General features: G+C 39.3%; 1 protein-coding gene across 1 annotated transcript; it reads right to left on the bottom strand.

Annotated features, from left to right (window-relative positions):
• Positions 1-93: 93 nt before the first annotated feature.
• LOC100888215 lies at positions 94-26,614 on the bottom strand. The gene is made up of 19 exons (XM_030977766.1): positions 26,341-26,614; positions 18,263-18,465; positions 17,047-17,167; positions 15,923-16,095; positions 15,017-15,146; positions 14,661-14,800; positions 13,815-13,950; positions 12,925-13,129; positions 10,967-11,112; positions 10,028-10,237; positions 8,314-8,531; positions 7,697-7,928; positions 6,345-6,618; positions 5,753-6,015; positions 5,178-5,409; positions 4,184-4,287; positions 3,019-3,195; positions 2,003-2,333; positions 94-1,598 (listed from the first exon to the last, which is right to left on the bottom strand). Exons 2-19 carry the CDS (start codon positions 18,430-18,432, stop codon positions 1,447-1,449), a joined length of 3,414 nt encoding a protein of 1,137 aa, XP_030833626.1. The 5' UTR covers positions 18,433-18,465; positions 26,341-26,614; the 3' UTR covers positions 94-1,446.

Here is a 26,614-nt window from a genome sequence, read left to right as displayed (position 1 = left end):
TTATTTAGGTGATAAAATCGTAAAAACAAATTATATTTATATGTATGTCTAATGTTTACAACTAGAACAAGATTAGTAATGTCACATTATAGATTTGTTTATTTATTATTTTATTTCAACATGTTTATGGAGAATAATAACATGATCAGGAAAGCTGTTTTCCATCATGGTCCTGATTAACGACATACTATTAAATTAAAAACATTTAAAATAGAGCAAAACAATACAACTATTCTTAAATGAAGATTACAAAGCAATCCAAAAGAAATCCAATATTTTATTTAAAACATAATTACAGTGAGATACACAGAAAAACATACAAAACATAACTGTAGTATAACAACAATTGCATCTATATACTCAGGAAATATATCATAACAATATTAATTGTTAGAATAAATGGAAATGAGCTCTATTCTACCATTAATGACACTTTTATTAGTACCGGAAACTGGTAACATTTCCTGCCTGTCACATTTACAATAACAAATTTTAGGTTTCATGTCTTCCTCTTCCTGTATTTCTCTTTCATGTATGTGTAACTGTGTACAGTACAGTATTGGGTATATAGTGGGCAGCACACGGACACCGCCATAATGATAGTATCAATTATTATGGATAGATAAAGTTCGGATATTCTGAAACCTGTATTGATCAATCTAGGTAGTCGTAGAGACTGGTCAATATAGTCCTAAGAAGATATAAACTTGATTAATCAAAACTATCATTACAACTATATTTTCATGAAAATAGGTTTGAAGTAAATTTATTACAGCATTGTGGGCAACAATGTATGTTTGATTCAATGTAGAAATGGACGGAACATTCAAATCTATGCAAGAAGAAGAATATCATATTTGTCGATTGTCTTCCGATTTATTTTTGTCTAACATGTAAACCTAAATATCTCTAATAAATAATAGATTGCCACAGGGGCAAGCATATTCAGTCCTTATTGCGCCTTAAATATCGGGAAAAGATTGTTCCGCTTTACAAATCTAAAAGTCAGGGGATTTAGCGACATCGCTACCACTGATGTAATATATTTCCAATTGCGCCGTCTTTCGGTGAAGGTGTACATAGAGCAATATCCGGTTCCTATACCAAACCATCATCACGTTCGCGTCATCGGTTAGTGATGCATTGTGGGACATGGCTTTCGACACATCAGGACATTGTGAGCAGTAGATAGCAGTGGACCTAAATCTGAAGTAGTGCCAGTAGTATAACCTGCCTTTAAAGACCATCAACACTACTGAGCCAGAAGGGATAAGACCACACAGCGAGGTCACTGACAGGTGGCTATCTCATTAACTCAGCTTTCAACTAGCATAAGAAAAAGAGGATCATGCGGGACCAACAGGCACCGATTGGGGAAGTTTTCTATATAGAGGGAGCAAGTAGCTACAATTAGGACAGTGGGGCTTTAAAGTCTTTCAGAATGCATCAAAGAAGCAAGCATGTCGAAGATTTTCTGTTCTTTTTCCCAGACGGAGGCCTCGATGAGTTGCTATCTTCGGACTGATCATCGTGTTGAAGTGGTGTCGGCTGTTCACCAAGAGATGTAGCATCGTTACCTGTGAGAGTCGTCTCTTTTCCTGAAATGTCATACACAATGCAAGGGTTTAGACAGCTTCGAAACCACTTTAGTCTAGAGAATTATAGCAAGTTGATAAACTACCCCTCTCTCTCTCTCTATGCCTCTATATAAAATAAAGTGATAATAACGACTAGTATACGAACCTACGTAGTACCCGCCAAAAAGAATCCAACGTTGTTTCCAGGCGCGGGTTTTTGTGTTGACCTATTTTGTAATAATCCTTTACTAACCTTTAATTCATGGAATATCGGACAAAGGTATGACGTTTGATTGTGTAACTATTAGCCGTGACCAAATATTGTTTTTGTTTTTGTTTCTTTTAACGTAAATGGTTACGTTTTATGAACAGAGTCTTAAGATTTCACTGAAAGCAGTCGCGTTGATAACATGCTTAATGCTTACCTTCTGCTTTTGGCGTAGTTGTTTGCAGATTTTCATCGACCTTTCTCTCCTCATTAGCAGGCATAACCTCAATCATCGGCTGCGCAAGCTCATTCATCTTCTCGATGAGTTCATCGAACTTTTCATCCTCGAACCCGGCCTGTGTCGTCTCCTTGGTAAAATCGATGTAAAGAAGCTGGGTAAAGGTCATGCTCATTGGTCCTTCTGGAGGCCACGTCATCTCTTCAAGCAGCAGAGGAATGATGGGTTTGCGGAGCGCGTCCGACAGACTCACTTCTCGTCTGCAGTTGGCGGAGAGGGCGTACTTTGGGGTCACGCATGAGATGACGACCTGTTAGACAGAAACATTATGATGGATTTCTTTCTCTTCAAAAAGTTTCAAATGATGTGTGCATATAAGCTCTTACAATGATTTTTCTCGTTCTTTTATTCTAATATCAAATAAGATGGAAGAATCTTCATGAAACAACCTGAACTCACTCATGAAGTGGGGGTATAATGTGATCCAGAAAATTAATCCAGTTATGTAGGTCCTCAAACAATTGCGTTGTCGCCAATATGGGGATGGGCATGGGGTTGCAAATTGGTTTGAGTATAGTTTTATGTTTAAAGTTAAGTTTAGTTAATTGTATGTTTGGACCAGAGTTAAAGTTATGCATTCAGTTAGTGTAGGAATTCGAGAGCGGTCAAATGTCGCTGGACCATGTGCTGTAGTGACCAATGGCACACAGTTATTTTCCACCCACTGAGTGTATTCACGTCGTATTGAAAGTTTGAAACCCTTCATGAAATTGTCAATTATTGTACCTGTGAGTTGTTTGGAGCAGATGGTTATTTCAAGTTTAATTCTTATTATTAAAGATTACTTTGGAAGCAGTCGATCAGGAGTTTAGAAGAATCTATGTTACCCATTCTTCCCCTAAGAGGGGAAATTTATTCGTTATGAGGAAGTTACCACCTATGGCCTCTTTTTCACTGCCAATGATGTTTGAGACTAATATTATAGGCCTATATACCTTGGCATTTCTCACTCCCTTATCGATCTTGGAGTAGAGTGGATCCCCACCACCCATCTGATTGATGTCCAACCAGCAGTGGTATCCTAGACCAGTGAGACGTGAGAACAGTCTCTTGATCTCAGTCTGCTTGTCCCATTGGTACGAAATGAATACTGACGGGGGTTCCGAAGTCTCCTGAATTGAGAGGGAAAAAACAAATAATAGATATACAAATTTGGGATGGCAGAAATACAATTAAAACTAATTTAGTTGGACATAGATTCTTTGGGAAGTGAAACATTAATTTAGAACCAAAGTAAAGAATATAATAATATTAGAGACTAAGCATAAAGAAAACCTGACATGAACAAATGAAGGCGAAGAAAGATTCGAATTATTATCCCCATGTGACATATAAGAGCTTAAAAGATATATTTTCGAGGCATTAAAACCAGGCAGAATCTTGTAGACCACGGAAATTATTTACAAGAAGAATCATAATAAACTGAATACACGTCATGTTGGCTGGGGACAGTTGGCCGAGGACAGTATTCATCTAGGATGAGGATAGACACTGATAATACCACCCTCTACCAGAATGACGAATAAGGAGAAAGGGTCATGAGAGAAAGAAAATAAAATTAGGCTACAAAGAAAGTCCGATGGCCGATCCTCTTCCACACCTATTTCCGCCCACCTCTGCTCCGCTCGACGACCCTGTCTCTTGCCTATCATCCACAAGACTGCTAATCCCATAACATCGATAACCCTCTTTCGTTGCCATGGCTCGACCCTACCCTACTCCAATGGTCCCTTGGATAGAAGACTTAGCTAGGTACCAGGTGTATTCTTCATTCCTTGTTGCATTCTCAAAAGGCTTTCTCGTGAAATAAACTAGCGAAATAGTGGCTTACTTCGAATCATCGGGTCACCACGTCCGGTCGGATGGTCGCGTTAACCGACCTTTTGTGAAAACATACCCCCTCTTTCACGAAATGTCGGGGTATTGTTCCTGAAATGACACCCTCTCACCTAACATATGGTTTGTTCCAATTTACCAGACACTTTATGAACACCCTACGGCAAATCTACGAATGGCCGTGTAACGCAACCACCCGACCCAACCCGAAGACCGGACGCGATGAGCCGATGATTCGAAGTAGCCCGGAATGATGGCCCTTACCGTGGCATGGCTCTGTTGCTGCACTGGCGAGTTCTCTGCATCTCCTGATACCTTCTTCACGGTGACTGGATCGTCCTCTAACTGCGGGATCCAATCTCGGTACTCTACAGGATATGGGAAAAGGGGAGGGGGAACATCACAGTTAAACCACCAGACCGACTCCACGCAGACTGCATATAGACCGATCTATTTAGCGATGGCAGCATTTTATTGAATTGAATATTAATTGAATTTATTTTCTCCTGCAACATAATTATAGATCAAATTACATTTAAGTGATACAACATATTCAAATTATGACAAAAAGTTGAATGTGTATACAGAATAATATTAGTAACTTTTGGCATTACAACAAAATGTAGCTGATAACACACTACCAACCACTGTTGGTCAAATAGCTTGTGAGCGTCAAGTAACGCCCGGCTGGAATGCTCCCCAGGGAGTGGAGATTGTGCACACAGCGTGTGCGGGCAAGCACTGAATCCAATGACCGGGGTATATTTGTAAAGCGCTTAGAGACATTTGTATTAAGCGCTATATAAAAATTAAATATTATTATTATTATTATAATTCATTAAGAAATCTGTAGAAGAATGTGTTGTCGGTATCCCTCGTGTGAGTGAATTACATAAAGGGAGTAATCTAAAGAGGAGTCGGAACTCCTGGGGTTGTTCAATCAATGTCCAAATGTGTAACCTCGACTGCTTCAGCTTGCATGCTTATCTGCCAAAGGTATAGTCCTCTTACAAACCGATTTCGTTATTTTGCGGGCATTAATATCATCCTCTTCTTGTTTGGGGTTAAGAAAAAAACATCTGGGGGTAAGATGCCACACCTCAAAAGACACGATCCTCGACATCTGCAAATTATGGGTCCTTTGTCATGCAGAAGCTAACACAAACGGAATAAAGGTTTCATATGTGTATTTTTTACTTAGCCTTTCCATCGGAATTGCTATAGGAAATTTTGAATGAACGATGATATGTTCTCCTACCATCAGACACCATGCTCTCATCAGGGGTAGCGTGGTAGGATATCTGACCCAAGAGTTCCGAGAACTTGGCATCCTCCCAGAACTTTTCTCCTCTCACGTATTCTTTCTCGTTAAAGAACTGGATGTAGAGCAGCTGTGCAAAGAGCATGCTCATGGCGCCCTCTGGAGGCCACTTGGTTTGGTCGATGAGGACGGGAATGATTGGTTTGTTCAGTAGATTTGCGAGATTCACCTTAAGAACGAGAAACAAATTGATGACAAAAGAAAAAATTTGAATACAGAAAACTCTTATACGACTATTGCTTTGGGGACAATTGTTCTGCGGTCTGAAACCTCCTGAAGAGCAAATGTCGTCGGGTAAAAGTATCTTATCGGCTGGAAGAAATTGGTCGTCATTCACACGAATTACACACAATTTGGATAAATGATATGCGCCTACGCTAGTTCAAAATATCAAATATATTTTGCAAGACACATAGAATTCGAATATGAGAGTTAATATGCGTTTAAGAATATATCATTTATTCAAAACTCAAGTGATCCATGGACGTTGTAATTATCATGTTTTTGCTCACTTCTTTGTTACAGTTCTCCGAGTTTGAGTATTTCTCAGTCACCATACAGAGCACCATCTTGGATGACCTCATACCCTGGCTGATCTTAGCAAACAACTGATCTCCGCCACCCATCTGACCGATGTCCATCCAGCAAGGAAACCCTGCCATCTCGAGATGCTTCTTGATGGCCTTCACTTCGGGCTGGTGGTCCCACTGGTAGCTCAGGAAGACGGTCGGGGGCTTTCCAGAATCGTCCGAGGGTGTTTTTGGCACAAGCAGTTCTGTTAAAGACACATAAGAGCGAGGTCACTGTGACAGGTGGCTATCTCATTAACTCAGCTCTCATTTAACATAAGAAAAAGAGGATCATGGGGGACCAACAGGCACCGATTGGGGAAGTTTTCTATATAGAGGGAGCAAGTAGGACAGTGTGCTTTTAAGGAAAGCCTATTACCTTACATTTCCATCACCCGAAGACGCTCAGAGAGACTGGTATTAAGGGGGTATACAGTTTGTTGTTATAAGTTTTATTTTCATTATTATGATTGTTATCAACATTATTGTTGTTGTTTATCAGTATATTATAGAGAACAACAATGTATTTGCAAACCTGCTTCATCTAAAGACTGCGTGATGATTTCTGCTGCATCGGTCCTTCCCATGTCTTCCAGCGCGCTGAGTATGGCATAGGTGGCGTCGCTGCTCTTGTGAGTGGTGTACCACTCGGCCAGGATGGCCATGGTAGGGTCAGGTGACAGGGCCCAGTTGCGGATGTCCTCACCCGAGTAGCCGAGCCGTACGGCCAGGAACCGCCAGTCATGTTCATGCTCGGGGTTTAACAGCTTCGAGACGTCACGTGACCATTTTGGTGCGTTAGTAATAGTCTGCGGGGGCAAACACAATGTAAGCAGTGAAACAAAATTGAAAAATGCAATAAACATCCAGCGCAAAAGAAAAAACGTTGTAATTGTACGTAGTAGTGATAATAATAGCAGCAGCATTCGAAGTAGTATACTTTAAATGATAACTTAAGCACAGGGCTAGTGTGTCTCAGTGGCAATGCACAAACAAATCCTTTGAAGCGCAAGCGCAGTTGACATTCATTTATGCTGTAAGCAGTGAAACAAAATTGAAAAATGCAATAAACATCCAGCGCAAAAGAAAAAACGTTGTAATTGTACGTAGTAGTGATAATAATAGCAGCAGCATTCGAAGTAGTATACTTTAAATGATAACTTAATCACAGGGCTAGTGTGTCTCAGTGGCTATGCACAAACAAATCCTTTGAAGCGCAAGCGCAGTTGACATTCATTTATACTTGAAAACCGTGTTTTTTTTTGGCGGCTTTTTTTTTTGGCGGCGGTCAACCGCGACAGATGTGCACTAGCCTTTAACGATTACAATATCTGCCTTCACTTATTTTCTACCTGAGTAAACGGAATAAATTGTTGTTAATTTAACCATAAAATGCGACTTTAAAAATCGTTGATTCATGACAAAAACAAAAAGGTACCCAATTATTGTCACTCTATACATGTATGTTACTGAAAAGTATTTCTGATTAGAATATTCCTAAGTAATACCAATAATAATAGACAAAAGTGTTTATTTGGGGGCGTATTATTCATGTCTATGTCTAGCCTGGGGATTTCTGACCTAATGATTAAGCAATTTTGTTATAACGCTTGAAAAAAAGCTGTTGAATATAATAAAGTGGAGTTATCGTGGTGTAATAGTTGATTTACTTGACAATCAATCCCAGAGTTAAGTGTTCAAACGTCCTTTGGCAAGACATTAATCCACATTTGCCACTCTCTACCCAGGTGTAAATGGTTCACTAGCAATTGCTGACGTAATAATAAATGCGAAACCCTCAGGAAGGAGAGTATTGATGCTGATGAGGCTTCCCTGATTAAACGAAATTCATTTAATTATCATATAACTTTATTAAACGTTTATCACCTTATGGTCGATCTCCTCGACTTTCTCCACTGTCTCGTCCACGACTTCTTTCAGCTCATCAAGTCTTTCGCCCTGGTCGTTGACTTCGCTCTTTACATTTTGGATATCCTCGCTCTGCTGGGCCACGGTCTCGTCAATTCTCGAAACGTCATTTTCTGTCGTCGTCACCCGATTGTCTAAGTCGTCAATGTCTTCTCTCTGCTCGGCCACATCTTCAGTTAGCCCCAGAAGGCTATGAATACCATAAAAAACATTTTGCAAAAACATAGACAATATTTCCACAAATAGTTAAGGTATCATTTATTGTTTATGAAATTACAGGACGGGGGGTGCAAATTAAGCTTTAATCTGTAGTTCAATATACTGGAAATATATTGAACATTTCAAGACAGATTTTATTCTTACTTCTGAAAGTTTTTTGGGGGTAAAGAACAGTTTTTCTCTGTCTTGGTTAAGCGGTTCACACATGCAAGGCAGTAATACAGTCAGGAATAGCAATATTACGTGTCAAACGTACGCGTAAGGTTTTTTTTGCATCTAATATACAAAGCCTTCACTTCACATGGCCAGAACCGAGTATGATGACGGCGTCTTTCGACATGATTTGTACGATTTACCTTCTGCCTTCCAGGAAATCAATCAGGGCCAGGACAAGATCGGGCACCCCAATCTGCTGGCACTTCTTAAGCTTCACAATGTTGGGCTTGTAAACGGCCAGGCATTCCTTGTGGGCCTGACCTATCCTTTTGACCTCCATGAGGACTACACCGGTCCACATGGGATCGATGCTCTTTAGCTTGGTGAACAAGATCTTCAAACATCTGCCAGCCTCTTTCTGGAGAAATGGAGAAAATGTCAGCTAAATTTACTTATTGGTGTCTACAAGTACGGCTTTCTATTGTGCGATTAACGTTATCTTATTGTCCACGGATTCGGTATATTCTGCTCTCTCTCTCTCTCTTTCTCTCCCTCTCTCTTTCTATCTACCTCTCTCTCTCTCTCCTCTCTTCTCTCTCTCTCTCTCTCTCTCTCTCTATCTATCTCTCTCTCTTACTTGTTTTCTCAGTCACTGCTTCCCTCACTGTATATCTCTCATTATTTCTCCATGGCCCTCTCACCCCTGTTGTCTTTCATGCTCTCGTTCTCTCTACATCTTTTCTCTCAGTCTCTTTCTATGCATCTTTCTTGAAATTATCCTTTCTATACCTCTCGATTCTATCAGGATTCAGTCATGCCCTTTGCCTCTATGGCAAAATAATCCCCTAAAGTTTTATGAAATACATCTATCGTTCGTTAAAGACGCATATTAGTGGGCTATCATGGAGAATTCGTCACCATTTGGGTTACCTAATAGTAATTTTTGCCAAAAAACCATTATTATAGCCTTTAGTTTAAATGACCAACATCAAGCCTGATGAAATGCTCTGCCTTTCCACCAATTTATCGCCCCATACGGAAAAGTTATTATCTTACGTTTCCCTCTCCCGGCCCCCCCCCCCCCCCCCCCCCCACTCAGTGTTATTTAGGGTACGCATATGCTCGTACTCTCTTTTTGAAAGCACCCCCTATCTGAGGACTCCCAACATTTCCAAACCCCCATTTCGCGGGCTTTTCACAGGCTTTTCCTGCCTTGGAGACCCCCCTAAATCAGGAAAAATGCTCAATGTACCCCCCTAAATTCGGAATATTTTCTCAGGAGTCCAAAGAGATGAGAGAAAAAAAGAAAAACACCCCCTTTTTAAAGAAATCTCGGGGTGGAAAGTCAAATACACCCCTTTTTTTACAATTCTCGGGCCGGACTTTGTCGCACGAAAAATACCCCTTTACCGGACATTTTGGCAACACGCATGCGGTCATTCCGACCTCTGAGTGGGGGGGGGGGGGGGCCGGGTTCCCTCTCCCAAAGATTCTCCGAGAGACTATTGGGTCTTGATTGGACCACGGGTTTGACGTGTGCGAGCCTTGTACACCCATTACTAATGTCCACTATGGCTGGTGTCAGCGACCTGTGACCTACGGCACATAGAAACTGACTACCATCTCCCTTTAAAGCCCTTCTGCACTGGTTTAGCCAGGAGGGATTAGACCTCCCTGCAAGGTAACTAACAGGTGGTTATCTCATCAAATCAGCTCTCTATTAACATAAGAAAAACAGGATCATGGGGGACCAATGGTCACTGATTAGGGATTGTTTGATATATAGAAGGCGCAAGTTGCTATGCGTAGTGCGGTGGGGATTGAAAGATGTTATCATGTTGTTCAGGTCAGGTGGGTTGTTTTGCCCGAGTTTGATATGATGCTTAGTAGTTCCATGATATGACGTAGGCCTACCTTGTTGAGGCATCCGACACTGGAGATGGCCTTGCAAGCAGAAGCAGCTCCATTCGGGTTCTGTTTCCATGCTTTAACACACCTGTCTACGTGCTTGATGAACTTCTCGGCATGTTTGAGGGAGATGTTTGCCAGGGTCATGAAACAGAAATGCATCAGGGATGAGTGGCAGACGTCCTCAAACATTAGATCGATGTGAGGTACCAAGACCTATTATAAGCGTAAAATGCAAGAATTGAAAAAAGTTTCATTTTATTTTTTTCTTCTAATCTTTCACGATCCTTATGTTCCCTTGTTATCCAATGATTGTGAACTTGAAATGTACTTTGTTCGACACCCTCAAACTCCAGATCTATATGAGGTACGAGAAGTCCAGAACTTATTAAGCATAAAATGCAAGAAATGAATTACGTTTCATTCATATTGTTTTCTTTAATCTTTATGATCCTTATGTTCTTCTTTTTAGCTTTAATTGTGAAATTGAAATGCGTTTTCTTCAGAATATTCCATGTCGCTTATTTATTTATACTTTGCTTTCTTAAATCTTTTAAATACAACTCCGAACTTTGAACTTTGGACTCAGATTAAGTTTGGTTAAGCTTAATGCACATTGTCATTCTACAATCAAAGCATATGACGAGATTTTCCAGCGTATTAAAGGTATTCTGGAATGTCACGTGTTAATGCTTTAAAAGTTGTTTATTATTGCTAGGGGATCAGTCATCCCCTTCCTCTGTACCGTTACGATCGTACTTTCTCTTGTAGAGTGTTTCAATTAGAAATACAGGATCCTAAGTTCGATTGAAGAGAATTTGGTAGATATTTTAAATGCTGAGTCGAACGCTAATCTGAATCTTTTTACGGCTGATCAAGATCATAACTTCATATTAAGTCGGGGTTTTCCATTGAAAAGATATAAGATATTTTCTGGAAACATACCTTTGAATTCAGTTGGCTGACGTCATAGAGTAGCATATACAGAAAATGTTTGTCATTCGTTCCCATATCTTCCAGCAGTACAACGATACGGTCTATTCGTGAGAGAACAACTTCCGGGTTAAACCGGAATAAGCTGTTCAGGGCCACTGCAACGAAAATAGAAATGTCTTGCTATCATTGGAACCCGTTGACTACTAAATCAATCCATTGCCATAGGTTCAAGACAGGGTCCACCCGGTTCATGTAGGCACTATGGTAACAGCTTGAATATTCTACTTCCGTTATTACAATATTTGTCTCATCCTACTTTGTAATATAATTTCTTCTCGTTTGAATTTAATTTTAATTTGGATTTATTTATTTTACATGCTCTGGAAACGATATTATGAATATTGCAATAGTCCATAGTTACTGACAATAATTGTCAGTTTAAACATTATTGAAGGTAAGTGTAATTATATCAAACATGTGAAAAAGAGGGGCTTATTGACGAGCATTGCTTGTAATGGTAAACCTCTCTTTAAACTTAAGTATGTCTTAATATAAGTTGGTTAAAGTAATTATGTATAATCATCAATACAGTATGAAGCCGTGTGAGCTTTTTAAGTATTCGAGCTGTGAACTAACTGTTCAGCTTGGATGTTTCATTAAAGGGAAATCCACTCCAACTTTAATAGGCAACTACTCTAAAAGAAATCATAAAGATCAGAAAAGTAAAGTGGCGAAAGTTTGAATGAAATTTGAACAAAAAGAATAAGATAGGAACTTTTGAGATTTATAATCACTATGGCCCGAATTCACAAAGGAGGTTTGACGACAAACCTCCTTTTGTTTCGACAAACCTCCTTTTGTTTTTTACAAACCAAGGTTTGTAAAAACGCGTCGAAACGCGTCGTATGACGCACATAAACCTCGGTTTGTCGACAAACCTCCTTTGTGAATTCGGGGCAATACGTATGGCACTTCAAATTTGCTGAATCGGTAATGTCTCTATGACGTCACGTTGGACTAGTTTCGCATTTCTTTCAAAAGACAGAATGAATAAAACGTCAAATTTTCAAAATGACACAGGATGGTATTTTATATTAGTTTATATTAATAATGTGTTATCCATAACATAGTCTGTGTAGTGCCTCAAGCAGGCGCGTACGCAGGATTTTTTCAAGGGGGGGGGGGGGGGGGGGTTTTTTTTTTTTTTGTCCTCCCAAAAATCGCTTTTTTAGGTCAACCATGGGAATTTTTTTTTCTTTTTTTTTCTTTTCTTTTTTTTATTTAATAAAAAAAAAAAAAAAAAAAACCCAAAGGGGGGGGTTTTAGAGAAATTTAGGGGGGTTTACACACACAAAATTACCAAAGGGGGGGTTTAACCCCCCCACCCCCCCCCCCCCCCCTCCCCCCCCCCCCCCCCCCCCCCCCCCCCCCCCCCCCCCCCCCCCCCCCCCCCCCCCCCCCCCCCCCCCCCCCCCTGTGTACGCGCCTGGCCTCAAGATAGAAGCCACTTGAAAGGAAAACGGAAATAGAATTTATTTTTGCGCACGATAAACGGGAGAATCATCTTTGACGACATCACAATCCATTGAACAAATTGCAAATTCGGGATTCAAATATTTTATAGTGATCTCATATTTCAAACATTCATAACTATAGCCATACAATTCTGATAATGCCTCAGTCACACCTTTGTGTTTTTGGCTTGCGTATTGCTGCGTATTTATGGCAAGCCGTTTCAACATTTATTCCTATTTCCGAAATGAATTTTTGATATCAAGAAATCGAATTCTTGATATAAAGAATTACCATTGCTTCTTTACAACAGAAAATAATTTCTTGATATCAAGAAATAGAAATAAATGTTAAAACGGCTTGCCATAAATACGCAGCAATACGCAAGCCAAATACGCAAGGTGTGAGTGAGGCATATTAAGGAAACACGTTATGACCAAACGGGTGCTACTCACGACCAGCTGATGTGCCTTTGCACTTGTCATCAAGATAGGCGTCGGCTATGGCATCTCCATATGGAGCCATGAGCTCCCCGTTCTTATAGATATCTGGTAACCCAATGGCTTTTGCAGCCACTTCCTCCAAGTCCTCGACGTCACAACTGAGAAGCTTCACGACGTATGGGAAGAGATCCCGGTACAGCTTGACATTGTCCGATTTCTACAGAGATACGGAATATATAATAATAATAATAATAATAATAATAATAATTATAATAATAATAATAATAATATTGGATATTTATATAGATCACATATCCACCCTGCAAGGTGGTTAAAGCGCTCCAATATTACCCCTGCTCTGCTAGGCTACCGATAATGATAATAATTAGATACGTTTATACAGCGCAGCTATTCAAATATATTCTACTGCGCTGGGTAAAAACAAAAATACTAAAGGTGGACACACAAACACAAAATACTTTAACAACTTATCAAAAGCTCATGCGTCGTCAACAAAACTCTGAACACAGCAACAGATGAGGCTTTTCTTATGTCTAGTGGTAGGTTATTCCAAAGCTCTTGAGCGGCGCAACTGAAAGTACACAATAGGGATCTTAAACAATATTTTTATTCTCAGAACTTAGTTTTTCGGGTGTAGCATATCCTGGTACCGAACTCTTCAAACAATACAAACAATCTTATACAAAATAATGAACTAGTTTCCTACGAATTTATGGATAAAGGTAGTATGTACAAATAGTAATGGAACGGATCTTCATATTCAATGAAATGACGTCTCTGGCCACTGAAAATCATTGCATTTATACATAATTTGAATAATTATTACTCATATTGGTTTGTTTTTCTTCTCAAGAAGTCAAGATTAGCTTCAAAGAACTTACCTTCTTGATGAATCCTAAAATGATTTTACGAAGAATATTCCCATGGACTGAGAGTTTATTACACAGCCCTTCTCCCTCCAGTTCTTGTTCCAGACAATATTCCATGAGATTCTTCAAGGGAGCCACGCTTGATTTTCTGAGATGATCATTTCGAAAAGAGAGGTAAAATCAATTTATTCCGGTGTAATTATCAGATAAAAAATCGGAAAGTTATGTAATGAGAAATTGTAATATATGTACGCCACTTAAATGCTAATTCTCCACTACATTCCTTCTCTCTTCAGTTTTTCTCTTTCTCTCTTCCTACCTCTCTCTACCTCTGTCAGTCATGGTGAAAGCCGTTTTAGGAGGACACTGGATATCCTTCATTAACGAGACATGTTCCACATTAGTGAATACACGTGACGATTGATCCAGTACGCCTGTATAACCTCTGACTTGTCCGATGTGACTTAAAATGGAAGTGTTAGAGATTTAAATGATCACACTTAATGAATACCCAAGATGTTGAAACTTTAATTTGCTTCCAACGAAGTTATATATATATATATATATATATATATATATATATTAAATACTGAAGAAAGGAACTCTCAACGATTTTCTTTTCAATTATTTTATCAGTATATGTATATAAAAATTATGCTCATTTCGGGCACCAACTGAAATCGAATTGTGTTCAAGGATTTTATTTTTAAAAAAGAATAAGAAGAATTGATGCTCTGTTTCGGGGTTACTTTTTAATCCAGTTGGTTTTTAAAGGGGCGTCGCCTGGTTGTTCCCAGCCCTCGAAATATTTAATTGCGGTTACTTTCCACGTAGAAGTCCCCTGAAAGCAGAACTTACCCAGCAATCTCTAGCAGGTCCCAGTCTGGAATCTCATGTCCTAATTCCTTGTGATCGAAGTTTCCCTCGAAATCCGTGTCTTCTCGACGAAGCCATTTAAGAAAGGCTTCGAGTACGTCAGGGAACAGCTTTTCAGTACCCTGGTGATGAAAGATAAATTTGAGTACTAGTCAGGAGACTGCATTGCATTTGGTAAATGTTGATAGTACAATGAAATAATTGTGTATTGCGAGGTTTCAGAATCATCCAAATAATGATAAATGCACCCAATAGTTTGTTGCAACATCAAACCATCAAATTAAATCAAATCAAATCAAATCAAACGGCATAACAAGCTGCAGACTTTATTATTTTACCTCCCATGTCATTTCGGTGGTTTTGACTATACCAAGCGCCACCACGATGTGCATGTCAGAAGCACTCTCCATGCACGCCGTCAGGAGGTGCAGAACAGATCCCGCAACTTTCTTCAGAATCTTGTCTCGACTACAATGTGAAGAACAATAATTTACAAAGAAATGACATTTAATCATCAAAAGTTTTGGACAATAATAACAATGTATATTAGGATATTTCAATGCTTTTTGTTTATTTTTTCTTTTATTGTTTATTTTATTTTGATTGTATTTTGGTTGGAATTGTTAGTTTTATTTGTTGTTTTATTTTGTTTCTTTTATTCATTACAGTTTGTGATAGTTTGTGTATTTTTTTTAAATCCTATTGTTTCTAAAAAAAAAAAAACATTTTAGACTTGTACTACCTTGAAATAGCAGGATTGGTTAGACAACCCCATATATATCAAAGGCATCTATATTTAGAGGCTGGCCGACTTGGTTCCAGTTCAGTAGTCACAACATGGTGTATATTCTTTAGTTTCATGATTGCCCAACAATTAAAGCAGTAGTCTACCGACGCCCTCGGACCATAAACTTGACTTGGGGGTGTTTCACAAAGATTCCAAACCGAACTTAACTCTAAGTTGGAATTAAATATTATGGAGAGCCATTTGTAGCCTTATAATGAAATATATTCAAAAGCAAAAATTTAAGTATTTTAGACTTTTCATAAATTCAACGTCAAGAACATGAAATATCCCATGATAATAGAAAATATGAATGATTTGAATCAACATTTCATGCCTTTTAAAATAACTTTTGCAATATATTTTCAAGGATGCTAACGGCTCCATGATTATTAAGTCCAACTTAGAGATAAGTTCAACTTAGGATCTTTGTGAAACACCCCCAGTACAACAATCTCACCTGAATGCTTCGATCATCTCCTCAATGGTTTTCTTGAGATGTTTACCCGACTCCCACCAGGACAGGCTCTTCTCTTCACCCTGTTCCATGTCTCTCTTCTCGCGGTCCGTGGGCACCCATTCGATTGGTTCCGCAAGGTCTTGAAGAATCCTTTCTATGGCGCCCACGTGGCCCTAAAAGAAGAAGGAAAACGTTTTGTACACCTACGATAGAACTGAGAACACATGAGAATAGACCTACCTGTTCACAAGTTTTACGACTAACATTTGAACGGAATTTTCCCTTGACATCTAAATAGGTTTGTCAGAGGTCTGGCCGACATAGTTACGGCAAACAATGTGTGCATAGTGGATGCCATCTATAAAGATGACAGTATACATAGCAGTTAAAAGACATGGTCCAGGGGCTCTGCAGAGAATTGGAATACAATCGTAAACAGTTTTATGGGCTGTAATCTGCCATTTCGATGTTTGTTTTTTAATATTATTATTTACGGTCAGAATAAAGCTGTATGAGAAATAACAACGAAATGTCAGGGTGGTATTAGCCTTTCAAATGGATAGGCTAGATTGACTATGATTCGAGGCAGCATCAGGCCAGTCTTGGTTCAATGTACTTACCTTGTTAGGCGCCTTGAGCATCTCTTGGGGTGGATACGTGCGCATTATAAATGTTGTTATTATTATTTATTTATTTATATTCTTACTCACAGCTACACTTGAACTTCATCTTGAACTTAAAAGGTAAGAGTTTGCTGGAAAACGCATGCAAAGTACGCTTCACGTGTTGTTACAGTAGGGACACCCATCCATGGTGGAACTTAATAGAAAAAAATCTCACTTTTAATCACTAGTTTTTTATTCTTGATCTCATATGTCCAATAAGAAACTAGGGATGCCTTTCCGTCTAGACACTTTGTTTTAATGATACATTTTCTAACTCGCGTATGTGTTCTGTGTCGGCACTGCTCGTATATTAGCTACAAAACGTTTTAAAAAAAGAAGCTTATTATGGGTTCCAGAACTAGTAGAGAAAGGAACACGAAGTCTGCAAACCGTCAATTTCCTTCGACATCTACCTGTCACAAGAATCAATCATTTCTGAAGTCATGAAATTAATATTACCTTCCATTTGATAACCGTTTTCGCGTGAAATATATCCCGGGCCCTGGCTAGATGCAACTCAGTCTTCTTCTTCATGCATTCCACACATATTTCAGCCATTATCTGTTCATGCTTGTTCTTCCTGAAGGAAATGGGTAAAAAAAATATAACGAAAGGTCTTGTGTCTTGATAGATTGGTTATCCAGTCAAAAACAAAAATCCCGCAAGTAGGTTCTCACGAATTTTTCATTTAGCATAACTTTTTTTTTTTTTTTTTTTTTTTTTGGGGGGGGGGGTATGATTCTACCTGGACAGCGTTTCACGAAACCGTCCTAAGTATGAATTCAGTGACATGTGCAGTAAAACCCTTGTTATGTAATAGACGCATTTCGATAAGTTGTAGGCGAACTTGTACTTGACGGTTTCCTAAAACGCTGTCCGGATGCCTATTTGATTCTCATCTACATGCGACAATTTTATTTTTGGTAATACTCACACTACTCCAAACTAGCAATATTTTTAAAGTCTGAATTTCATTTACTAGATTTGATTAGGAGTTTACGTATATGTCGTGTTTCCAACTTAATGAAGAGAAGAAAAAGTGAATTTGATATTGCTTGTGGAGGGGGAGAGGGGTGCGCACGTTGATAGTGCACAAAAGTTGTGTAATAACTGTTGTAAATTCATTAGCAGATGCAGCATTCATCTGGGGGCAGGGCTGTCCCAAATATCTCTCCATCCCTCCATCCCCGCCCCCTCCAAATGTAAATAATCTCATAAATGAATTTCGTTCGTAAATCCCAATAATCAGTTCAGTCTTTCCTTATAGGTACCTGTGAGGGAGCTTGACATAGTAAGTGGATAAAGGGAAGGGGGTGAGGAATGAAAAGTAAGACCAAGCTAAACATCCCTTACGTCACGAATTACATATACAATTGTAGTATGTACTTGATGATCGTATTAAGCTAATAGCCATGCTAGACCTTTTATCTGACCAAATATGTAATGGAAAACACATTTTACGTCAATATCTTCAGAACTGCATTAAAGTAATAAAGCAAATTACTTAAAAACTTGGACCTGCCCGGTATCATCTTCTTAACACTTCTTTATGTTGTATACCCCTTTATCACTCTTTTCCATCTTCATGGTGATGGGTCCGGGACACGTGCTCCAACCGCCGTAGGACCATTTGGACAATCCACTTTTTAAGGTACGACTAAATTGCTCTACTTACGCTGCCTTGACTGCATCCATCACCTCATCCCGAATTACATAATTTAACTCCTTGATGAAATCCCCTGTGTCATCCTTCTTGATCTCCTCTAAGACTCGAGGTAGATGCTCGTTCAGCTTCGAGGGGTTCTTCTCAATGTACTCCTTCAACTCGTCGAATTTCTCGGCCATTTTATTTACGATATTATTGAGTATTAATGGTCACTATGATAGGAAAAAAGAGAAGAAACGTACTCAAAACTATCATGAAGACTTGATCGTATATATCTAGGACCAAAGATGTCTTGAAATCGTCACAATTATTACAAACTGTATGGTTGATCTTCAACTTTTCTAGTTTCTCTGTCAGAACTAAGTTCTATACATATATATATATATTGTTGAGGAGTGAATAGGTAATAATCTCATTGTGAGAAAAAGTCTTGCCTGATGAAAGATTCTTAGATAAAATGCTCCTGGACCTAACCCATACACTTTCACTAATCGTTATCTTTACCTCTAACTGTAACATAAAACCTGATAGTAGACCTAAGACTATTCCTCAGTTACAAACTCGGTTGTTAACCGAACTCTAACACTATATCTTCAGTAATCAGAATGTATTTTTCTGCAATTGTCCTCAAATAAAGAGGACAAAACGAATGGCATTGGTTTGTTTTTCCGCCAGACAACGAGGACACTATGGGGCACTTTGACACTTAGGGCCGGTCATCCCCCTCATCTCGCACCGGAAAGAACCCCATCCCATGTACGCCTATGGTTTGCTGAATCAAATTGCCAATGACTTGCGATTAAGCGGGGGTTTTTTCGCGGCCCTGGTAAATTTCTCGTAAGTAGGTATGGAATTTCATAACACAGTATAGGAAAGATTTAATTACCTTCAAAACTGTTTAAATACTTGATTAATGCTTGATAAAACTCTTAATACGCCACTGATGTGTATACATCATTATGTCAGGCCCACGCAATTAGCATATACAATGATGACTTCAATTAGCTAGTTGCTTCTTTTGAAAAACTGCTCTTGGTTTCATGACTTACCGTACCAAAATTACAATTGAATTCAAGCGCAAGCGGAAATTCTCACCCAAGCAAACAAAGAGGTTAATGGTCTTTCGTCGCTCATAAACAACTTACCAAATGACTCTGGCTACCAGTTTATCGGTACTTAATTTGTTCGGTAGAATTAAGTGGAGCCTTTTGATAGCAGATTATTTCGGCAAGGACATTACGAAAATCACTTTCGATCTCTCTTTCACAAGGTAGTTTAGTATTCAGACTTAGGAGCTTTATTCATGAGGGATGGCATCAGTTATGCACTCTCAGAAATATATTTATCAAGTCAGGATGTTTTCCACATTGATTTTAATAATGTAACGACTTTGGAAGAAATAATTATTATATACAAACGAATGGAGAACAACTATGCAGTTACTTTCCAATTGCTTCGGTTCTTCGAAATACTGACAAAGGAAACAAAGTTGGACAATATTTTACCTTGAGAAAGTGATTTGAATTATTATCATTTTTGCTGTGAATTAAACTACGGACATGGGTATTTTCATAATATCTACAACTTTTCTGATATGCGTGACTTGGTCTACAATATTTTCTCCTGGGTCTGCTATATCCCTAAAGAAAGCTTTAAACACCGGGGATGACATAACCCTGGATTGTGTAACCGATTGGAATCCAAATATTACTCTATACTGGATTCAGACAACGGTAGGATCTTTAGGAGACAGGTACATAGCAACCGCTGACCCCAAAATGAGAACGGATTCATCTGGCAACGTTTCCAAGAAGACTCATGTTTTTCGTACAGCTATGAAAACGTTTCCTCGAGTGAGATGAAAATTTCTCTTGCACTCTACATATCCAACATAGCTGAGAAAGATTCAGCTAACTACACCTGCGTTTCATATCAAAAGGGAAAACTCGAATCAAAATTGTTGTATACGTATGATGTCCGCGCCATCGATTGCATATGTTCTTTGGAATCAAATGTGGTATGTGATCTTTTCGGGTTACATTTTAGTGATTCTTTATCGGTATCTCTCAGAGTTGGTGGAAGAACTGTCACAGGGATGGTTAACAATAGCCGTTTAGAATTATCATCAAGGCTTTTAAATGAATCAATACATGGACACTCTATTGGACTATCATCACCGGAAGGCATCCTATCAAATATTTCCTGCACTCTTCCCATTGAGTCTAGCCTGTCATCCACGCAGACAATGACGACGTTCTTCCCCACCAAAACTTACCCATCATCAACGAACACATTGAAAATGTTCTTCCCAACTCAACCTGATCCGTTATCCACACAGAAGACGACCACGGTCTTCTCTACCCAGCCTGACCCATCACCAGATATCTCATCCGAAGATTCTACTTCTCTTTTGCCAAATACCACACCACCCCCCTCCTGGCAGCCTTCAACCCCAACTGCTGTAGGTTCACAACTGGAAGACAGGACATCCGAGCCTAACACAACAACATCAGCAGCATTGATGTATACCACTCAGGTACAACACGGTATCACAAACTACGAAAGTCGGTCTAGCAGTACGATGACCATTGCGTTTTCCATAATTACAATATTGGCACTCTCTGTTCTTGTGACATTAATCGTTCTGGTGGTGATTAGGAGGAGGAAGTTGAGATCGCATGCTGGTCAACCAAACGTAGGAGAATTGAAAGGCTGTCATTTTACACGTGAGGTAATTATTCCATCCAAGGCATAATAATTCAATATTGCAATCATATCTTTACTTCTGTACTATGCGCTTATGGTATATACAAATATGAATACAATGACGGTGAATTATATTATGATACATGATTTTCAGATGAAATAGAGGTGATATATTAGATCTGCATCTTTGGACAAATAAATCGAGGTTGCATTGTTGTTGATGTCCATTCATTAACCAAAAATGGCGTATCCAAATATCTTGCTTTAAGAAATGATGACAAATAGAAGAATAATGAAGTAATATGAGTGTTATCATCGAGAGAGTTATTTGTGCAAGAATGTAACAGATTCATAGGGCAAACTCTCATCTCTATTTAAAGCTAATGACGGTAATAAAATTGATAAGGAAATGCATGATATACATATAAACAAGTGTCCCATCCTACCATGACAGTTGAGCCTTAATATATGCCGGCCAATGGGATCATCGCTCAACATTATACCAAAACTATTTATGTTCCCTTTGAGAAAATTTTAATTAGAACGGAGTAAAAAATAAAATTTGCATTTTTGTGTATTTGTGTCTTTTTCAATAATATATGTTTTTCATTCTCATTTTATATCTAAACGTCACGAAATCTCCACGTGCCAAAATCAGGGCACACTCAACATGACACGAAATCCCATGCATGCTGGGAAAGAAGACAGCGCCCTCCCGTATCCGAACAGGTTAGAGCACATCCCGCAGCACATCACTGACGCCTCAGCCAGTCCTGGTGACTATGAAGAAGTCGACGGCTATCTTCAAGGAGAAGACAACTCGTGTTGCACTGTTCTAAACGTTGAAAACGAGTATACGTACTTGTATATGGCTCCCTTGAAGAGAGACGTTGGCATGGGCGGTTACACGACTCTCATCGTTTCAGACGAGAATGCGTCCGGTAACTTGGCTCCAAGCGTTACGGGCGAGAACAGGGAGAACTATACGTTTATGGGTCCCATCGTAGGCGACGACGAGAGCAATGCGGAAGGTTACGTAATTTGTAACGTCACAAGAGATGAGGGTGAAAAGGTTTACCCGGTGCCCGACGTCACGGGGCTTGGTGCTTCTCGAATCACTTCATCGAACATGAACGAAAATGATTACCTCGTTCCCTACGTACTACCTGCTACCCAATGTCGATACGACTTGCTTCTCCCTGGTGGAGGGCGCAGGAACTATGAGACTCGTAGGGATGAGGAGGAGAGCTTCGTCGTCTCAGTTGCTGCTAAGACAACATCGATCGACCTCGCTCCCATAGAAAAGGAATTGCAAGGATAAGACAGATGGTGTTTTTATGGCGATGGGTAGATCAATGATCGAGATTGATGCTGACGAGGACTAGCACTACATCGCTGGACTTGCCAATTGCACGAGCGAAATTTATAACATCACATGTTATTTTTCAAAATCAATGAATTGATATAATGACATACTAGTACTATATTTCCTCAACTGTAATACAAGGAAGCAGATCCACTTAACATAATTTCAGTTCATATCAGTACGTCTTTATTTGTTATTGTTTTGGTTTTTGTTATGCAAAGTTGTTAACGTTACGTGTGAAGTTGAAAATACACATGTAACAAAATTTTGGCCACCCTTTCTGTTCGTATTGTCTGTACTTCTGTTATACTTGTATATACATATTTATATCCGATAACCAATTTGAAAGGGGTTTTGTTAATAATGCCAATACTTGTACGATCATATTTTTTTTTAAATTATATATGACTAAATAATGTACTACGGCATTGATGGAAAATAGCTCTCGGCTGATGACATGCTGTGACGCCGTGTGTGTAAAAACTGAACTCCACAAGCTCCTATGAAGAAAAATTGAATCAACCTTTAAGAAATACCAAGTAGTTGAACGATTAAATGTTTTAATGTAATGTTTATCCTCGACCTTGCCACGAAGAACGGTTGATAAGTGCCTATTCGTATTTCAGATATAAACTTTGCAGGGCCCGCGGAATGGTGGGGCTCAGGGGGGGGGGGGGGGAGTTTCTTAGAAAAATTATGTTAAAGAGAAATAGAAAGAAAGAAAGAAAGAAACACGCTCTATTTGTAATGGTTAAATTGTAAAAAAAAAACCTCATACTTAATGGCTATCCTGGAAACTGAAAAATTACATTAGAACGCATACCGATGGGATGGTAGGTACAGGCCTTATGCATAACAAATCATAGACAAGGTAAATGCCCATAAAAGTGGCCTGGTGGAGGCCGATATGCTTTAGTGTACTCACTTGATGTACCGTCTAGAATATAAATTAATTTAATTTTCTCAAGTGTTAAGAAGGCATAGGCGATAAGGGATTTGATTCAAGGACGAAATGTGAACAAGTCAGACATGATTGGCATTCAATTATATGGGTTTGTTGGTTTTACATTAAAATATTGTTTATATTATGTATATTAATTGTTAAATACAAAAGGATACATTTTGCTCTATACCTAAACCTCGTGTTTTAGGGGTTCCATGACACATGCTCCGCCGACGATTGCTCCGCCGACAAATGCTCCGCAAAAAGCGACAATTGCTCCGCGACATTTGCTCCGCGACATTTGCTCCGACGTCAAATGCTCCGCCGACAGTTGCTCCGCCGACAATTGCTCCGCCGACATTTGCTCCGCCGATATTTGCTCCGCCGACAATTGCTCCGCCGACATTTGCTCCGCCGACATTTGCTCCGCCGACAATTGCTCCGCCGACATTTGCTCCGCCGACAATTGCTCCGCCGACATTTGCTCCGCCGACAATTGCTCCACCGACATTTGCTCCGCCGACATTTGCTCCGCCCCCAAAGTACCCCTATAGATCTAGCTTTTAAGTCGATTCGACAACTAATAGTCGTTATTTTCCCACTTAAAGACATTTTCAAGCCCCCCCCCCCCTTTTTATGGAAGTTCTAAATTAGTATTTACTTTCAAATGCCGCTGGAATTTAACCTTTTCATTTTGTTGGGCCTGCAAATGGGACATAGTACCTTTAAATGTGTTTGTGCCCTCCCTTTCAAGGGACAAGAAGACACAGTTACTTAATATGTAAACAAAAATATGCCTATAATTATTATCAAAAGAGAAGTGCAAAAGAACTCGCTCACATGCTACGCTAACTCGCGATTATAAATTTTAACATATTCATTTGACGAATGTGCAGCTCCTAAACGTCAAACGAAGAATGGCGGAAGGCAGGTAGATGCTATTCAATATAAAATAAGCTTAAAACCGCCCGATCGCTCACAATGAAATTGACATCGCCTTAACTATGAATGTGCCCGACCCCGTCCTGCAGCAAGAAAACTCTGTTTGATACTCATTATTGTTGACAATAATTCTTTGGTTGAACGCTCGCTCTTCAGTTTATGGTATAAACGTGCCCATTTAATCAAGGAGGGAAATTAAACAGGAAGATGCTATTTAATATTAATGATAAGTCTACATTTTAGCTCTCTCTCTCTCTCTCTCTCTCGCTTTATACCATCGCTTACCAATAGGGAATAAGTAAAACCCCCGCCCCCCCCCCCCCACTCCGTGAACAAAATGCAAAAATAAAATTAAAAAAAATAAACTGAACGGAGGGATACCATGCGTGTTCCTAAACTCTCCGGCTCGTAAGAAAAGAAAAAGGTCGACCCGTATTGACTTTACACACCGGACTTTTGCTGAAAGGGGGGGGGGTCGCTTGGAACACGCATATGCGTACCCTAAATAACACTGAGTGGGGGCCGGGGTAAAACCTTAAATGATATTGTACCCAAGGAAAGAAAAAAAATCACTACTTGTTGAAAGAAGGTCTATAAAGGTTGAACAAAGTGTACCTGTTACTTAAAAGTTTCTGCACCTGCTCCCCCCCCCCCCCCCCCCCCTCTCAAAAAAAGGATTGCGTCTTTCGCAAAGGTTTATCACTTTTTTTTTCCCATCGGTGTCCTCTGATCGGGGAATTAAAACGCATCCCCTTCTCAGAATGCTGGCTACGGCCCTGAATAACACAAAACAAAAAAATAACTCATGAAAGAAATATTGACAGGCGGAGCAAATGTCTGCGGAGCAATTGTCGGCGGAGCAAATGTCGGCGGAGCAATTGTCGGCGGAGCAAATGTCGGCGGAGCAATTGTCGGCGGAGCAATTGTCGGCGGAGCAATTGTCGGCGGAGCAATTGTCGGTGGAGCAAATGTCGGCGGAGCAAATGTCGGCGGAGCAATTGTCGGCGGAGCAACTGTCGGCGGAGCATATGTCGCGGAGCAATTGTCGCTTCTTGCGGAGCATTTGTCACCGGAGTAATCGTCGCCGGAGCATGTGTCGGGTTACCGTTTTAGGTACTAATATCAATGGGCAATGTAGTCGACCTTGTGAGCTCATAAGTATTATCTAAAGTGCCCAAAGTCTACATTTAGTGACACTACGTGTGTTTTTAACTATTGACTAATACGCTTAGGTCAAAGTTCGAGACATTTTGTGGCACCGCTATATATATATATATATATATATATATATATATATTGCTAAACAAAGCAAATCTGCCACAAACTGTAAAAATATGTGAGAGAACGAGATGATACGATACTCGCTTGTTATAATTATGTTTTAAACAGAATTGATATTTCACCTATAAATGTACTCATAAAAATAAAGGGTCAACCTTAAATTTTCTAATCTTTAGCTAATGTCCAATTTGAATGAAATATTGCTTCAGAAGTTCAGGCCATGACTTACGTCATTAAACTAAAATATAGTGACCTACCAGTTTCACAAACACGGTAATAATATTTCTGTTTAGAGATATTGTTGATGTGATTAAAGGCTATATAAAAGCGGAATATCATTATGTATTATCAAAATATGCCAATTTAAGCCAATTTACGCGGCTTCGCTCTCTACGCTCCACCTGATTGTAAATACTAAAAAAACGTTCCGCGGGACCTGAACATGTACTTGGTTTAATGCCAATTATATTGATTCTGCTCGTGTACATATTGTACATTGCGAAACATTGACCCGTTGCCATAGAGATGTACGTGACGCTTTCTATCTGAGAGCCATATTATAATGAAGATGTCAACGCCCACTCCTCCCTGTCAATCTCTCTTGTCTTTCCTTTCATTCTCCTTGCTCTCTCTCTCTCTCTCTCTCTCTCTCCATGATATATATGAATATATTTATATGTGAATTTATATATATTTATTTATATGTGTGTAAATATTAAAGAATATAGTGTATCCGATATTAATTCCAATAGTGTGCATGAGATACATTTGGGCCTATATTTATAAATATATACATGTTATCGAGTTAACTATATATTGGTCAAAAAAGACATAACATTATATACTCACCGCTTGTGCAAATCACTTCCTATAAAGCGAGTACATATATATGAAGTAACAATGTCTCTCGATCAGAACAGAGATCCAATGCATGCCTATATGACCATTAACATTATGAAGAAACGTATCTCATCCTGAAACTTGGTTTCCAAAGGCGAAGTGACGAATACTCCATGCTAGCTATATGCTCCTAAATGATATGCAACCATGCACGTGCATTGAATTACAGCCATTATGTTTATACCCGCTGTTGTGGTTACGCTCTACGCGTTGAAGTTGAAGT

Source organism: Strongylocentrotus purpuratus, unplaced genomic scaffold, assembly GCF_000002235.5.
Source record: "Strongylocentrotus purpuratus isolate Spur 01 unplaced genomic scaffold, Spur_5.0 spur5_scaffold_1, whole genome shotgun sequence".
Taxonomy (NCBI): Eukaryota; Metazoa; Echinodermata; class Echinoidea; order Camarodonta; family Strongylocentrotidae; genus Strongylocentrotus; species Strongylocentrotus purpuratus.
This window is presented reverse-complemented; position numbering and strand designations above follow the sequence as displayed.

Coding starts and splice junctions, on each gene's coding strand:
- LOC100888215 (XM_030977766.1), bottom strand. CDS start 18,432: ATGGCCGAGAAATTCGACGAGTTGAAGGAGTACATTGAGAAGAACCCC. Junction 6,016..6,344: donor GCAGTCTTTAGATGAAGCAG/GTTTGCAAATAC, acceptor TGTCTTTAACAG/AACTGCTTGTGCCAAAAACA. Junction 3,196..4,183: donor AGCAACAGAGCCATGCCACG/GTAAGGGCCATC, acceptor CTCTCAATTCAG/GAGACTTCGGAACCCCCGTC.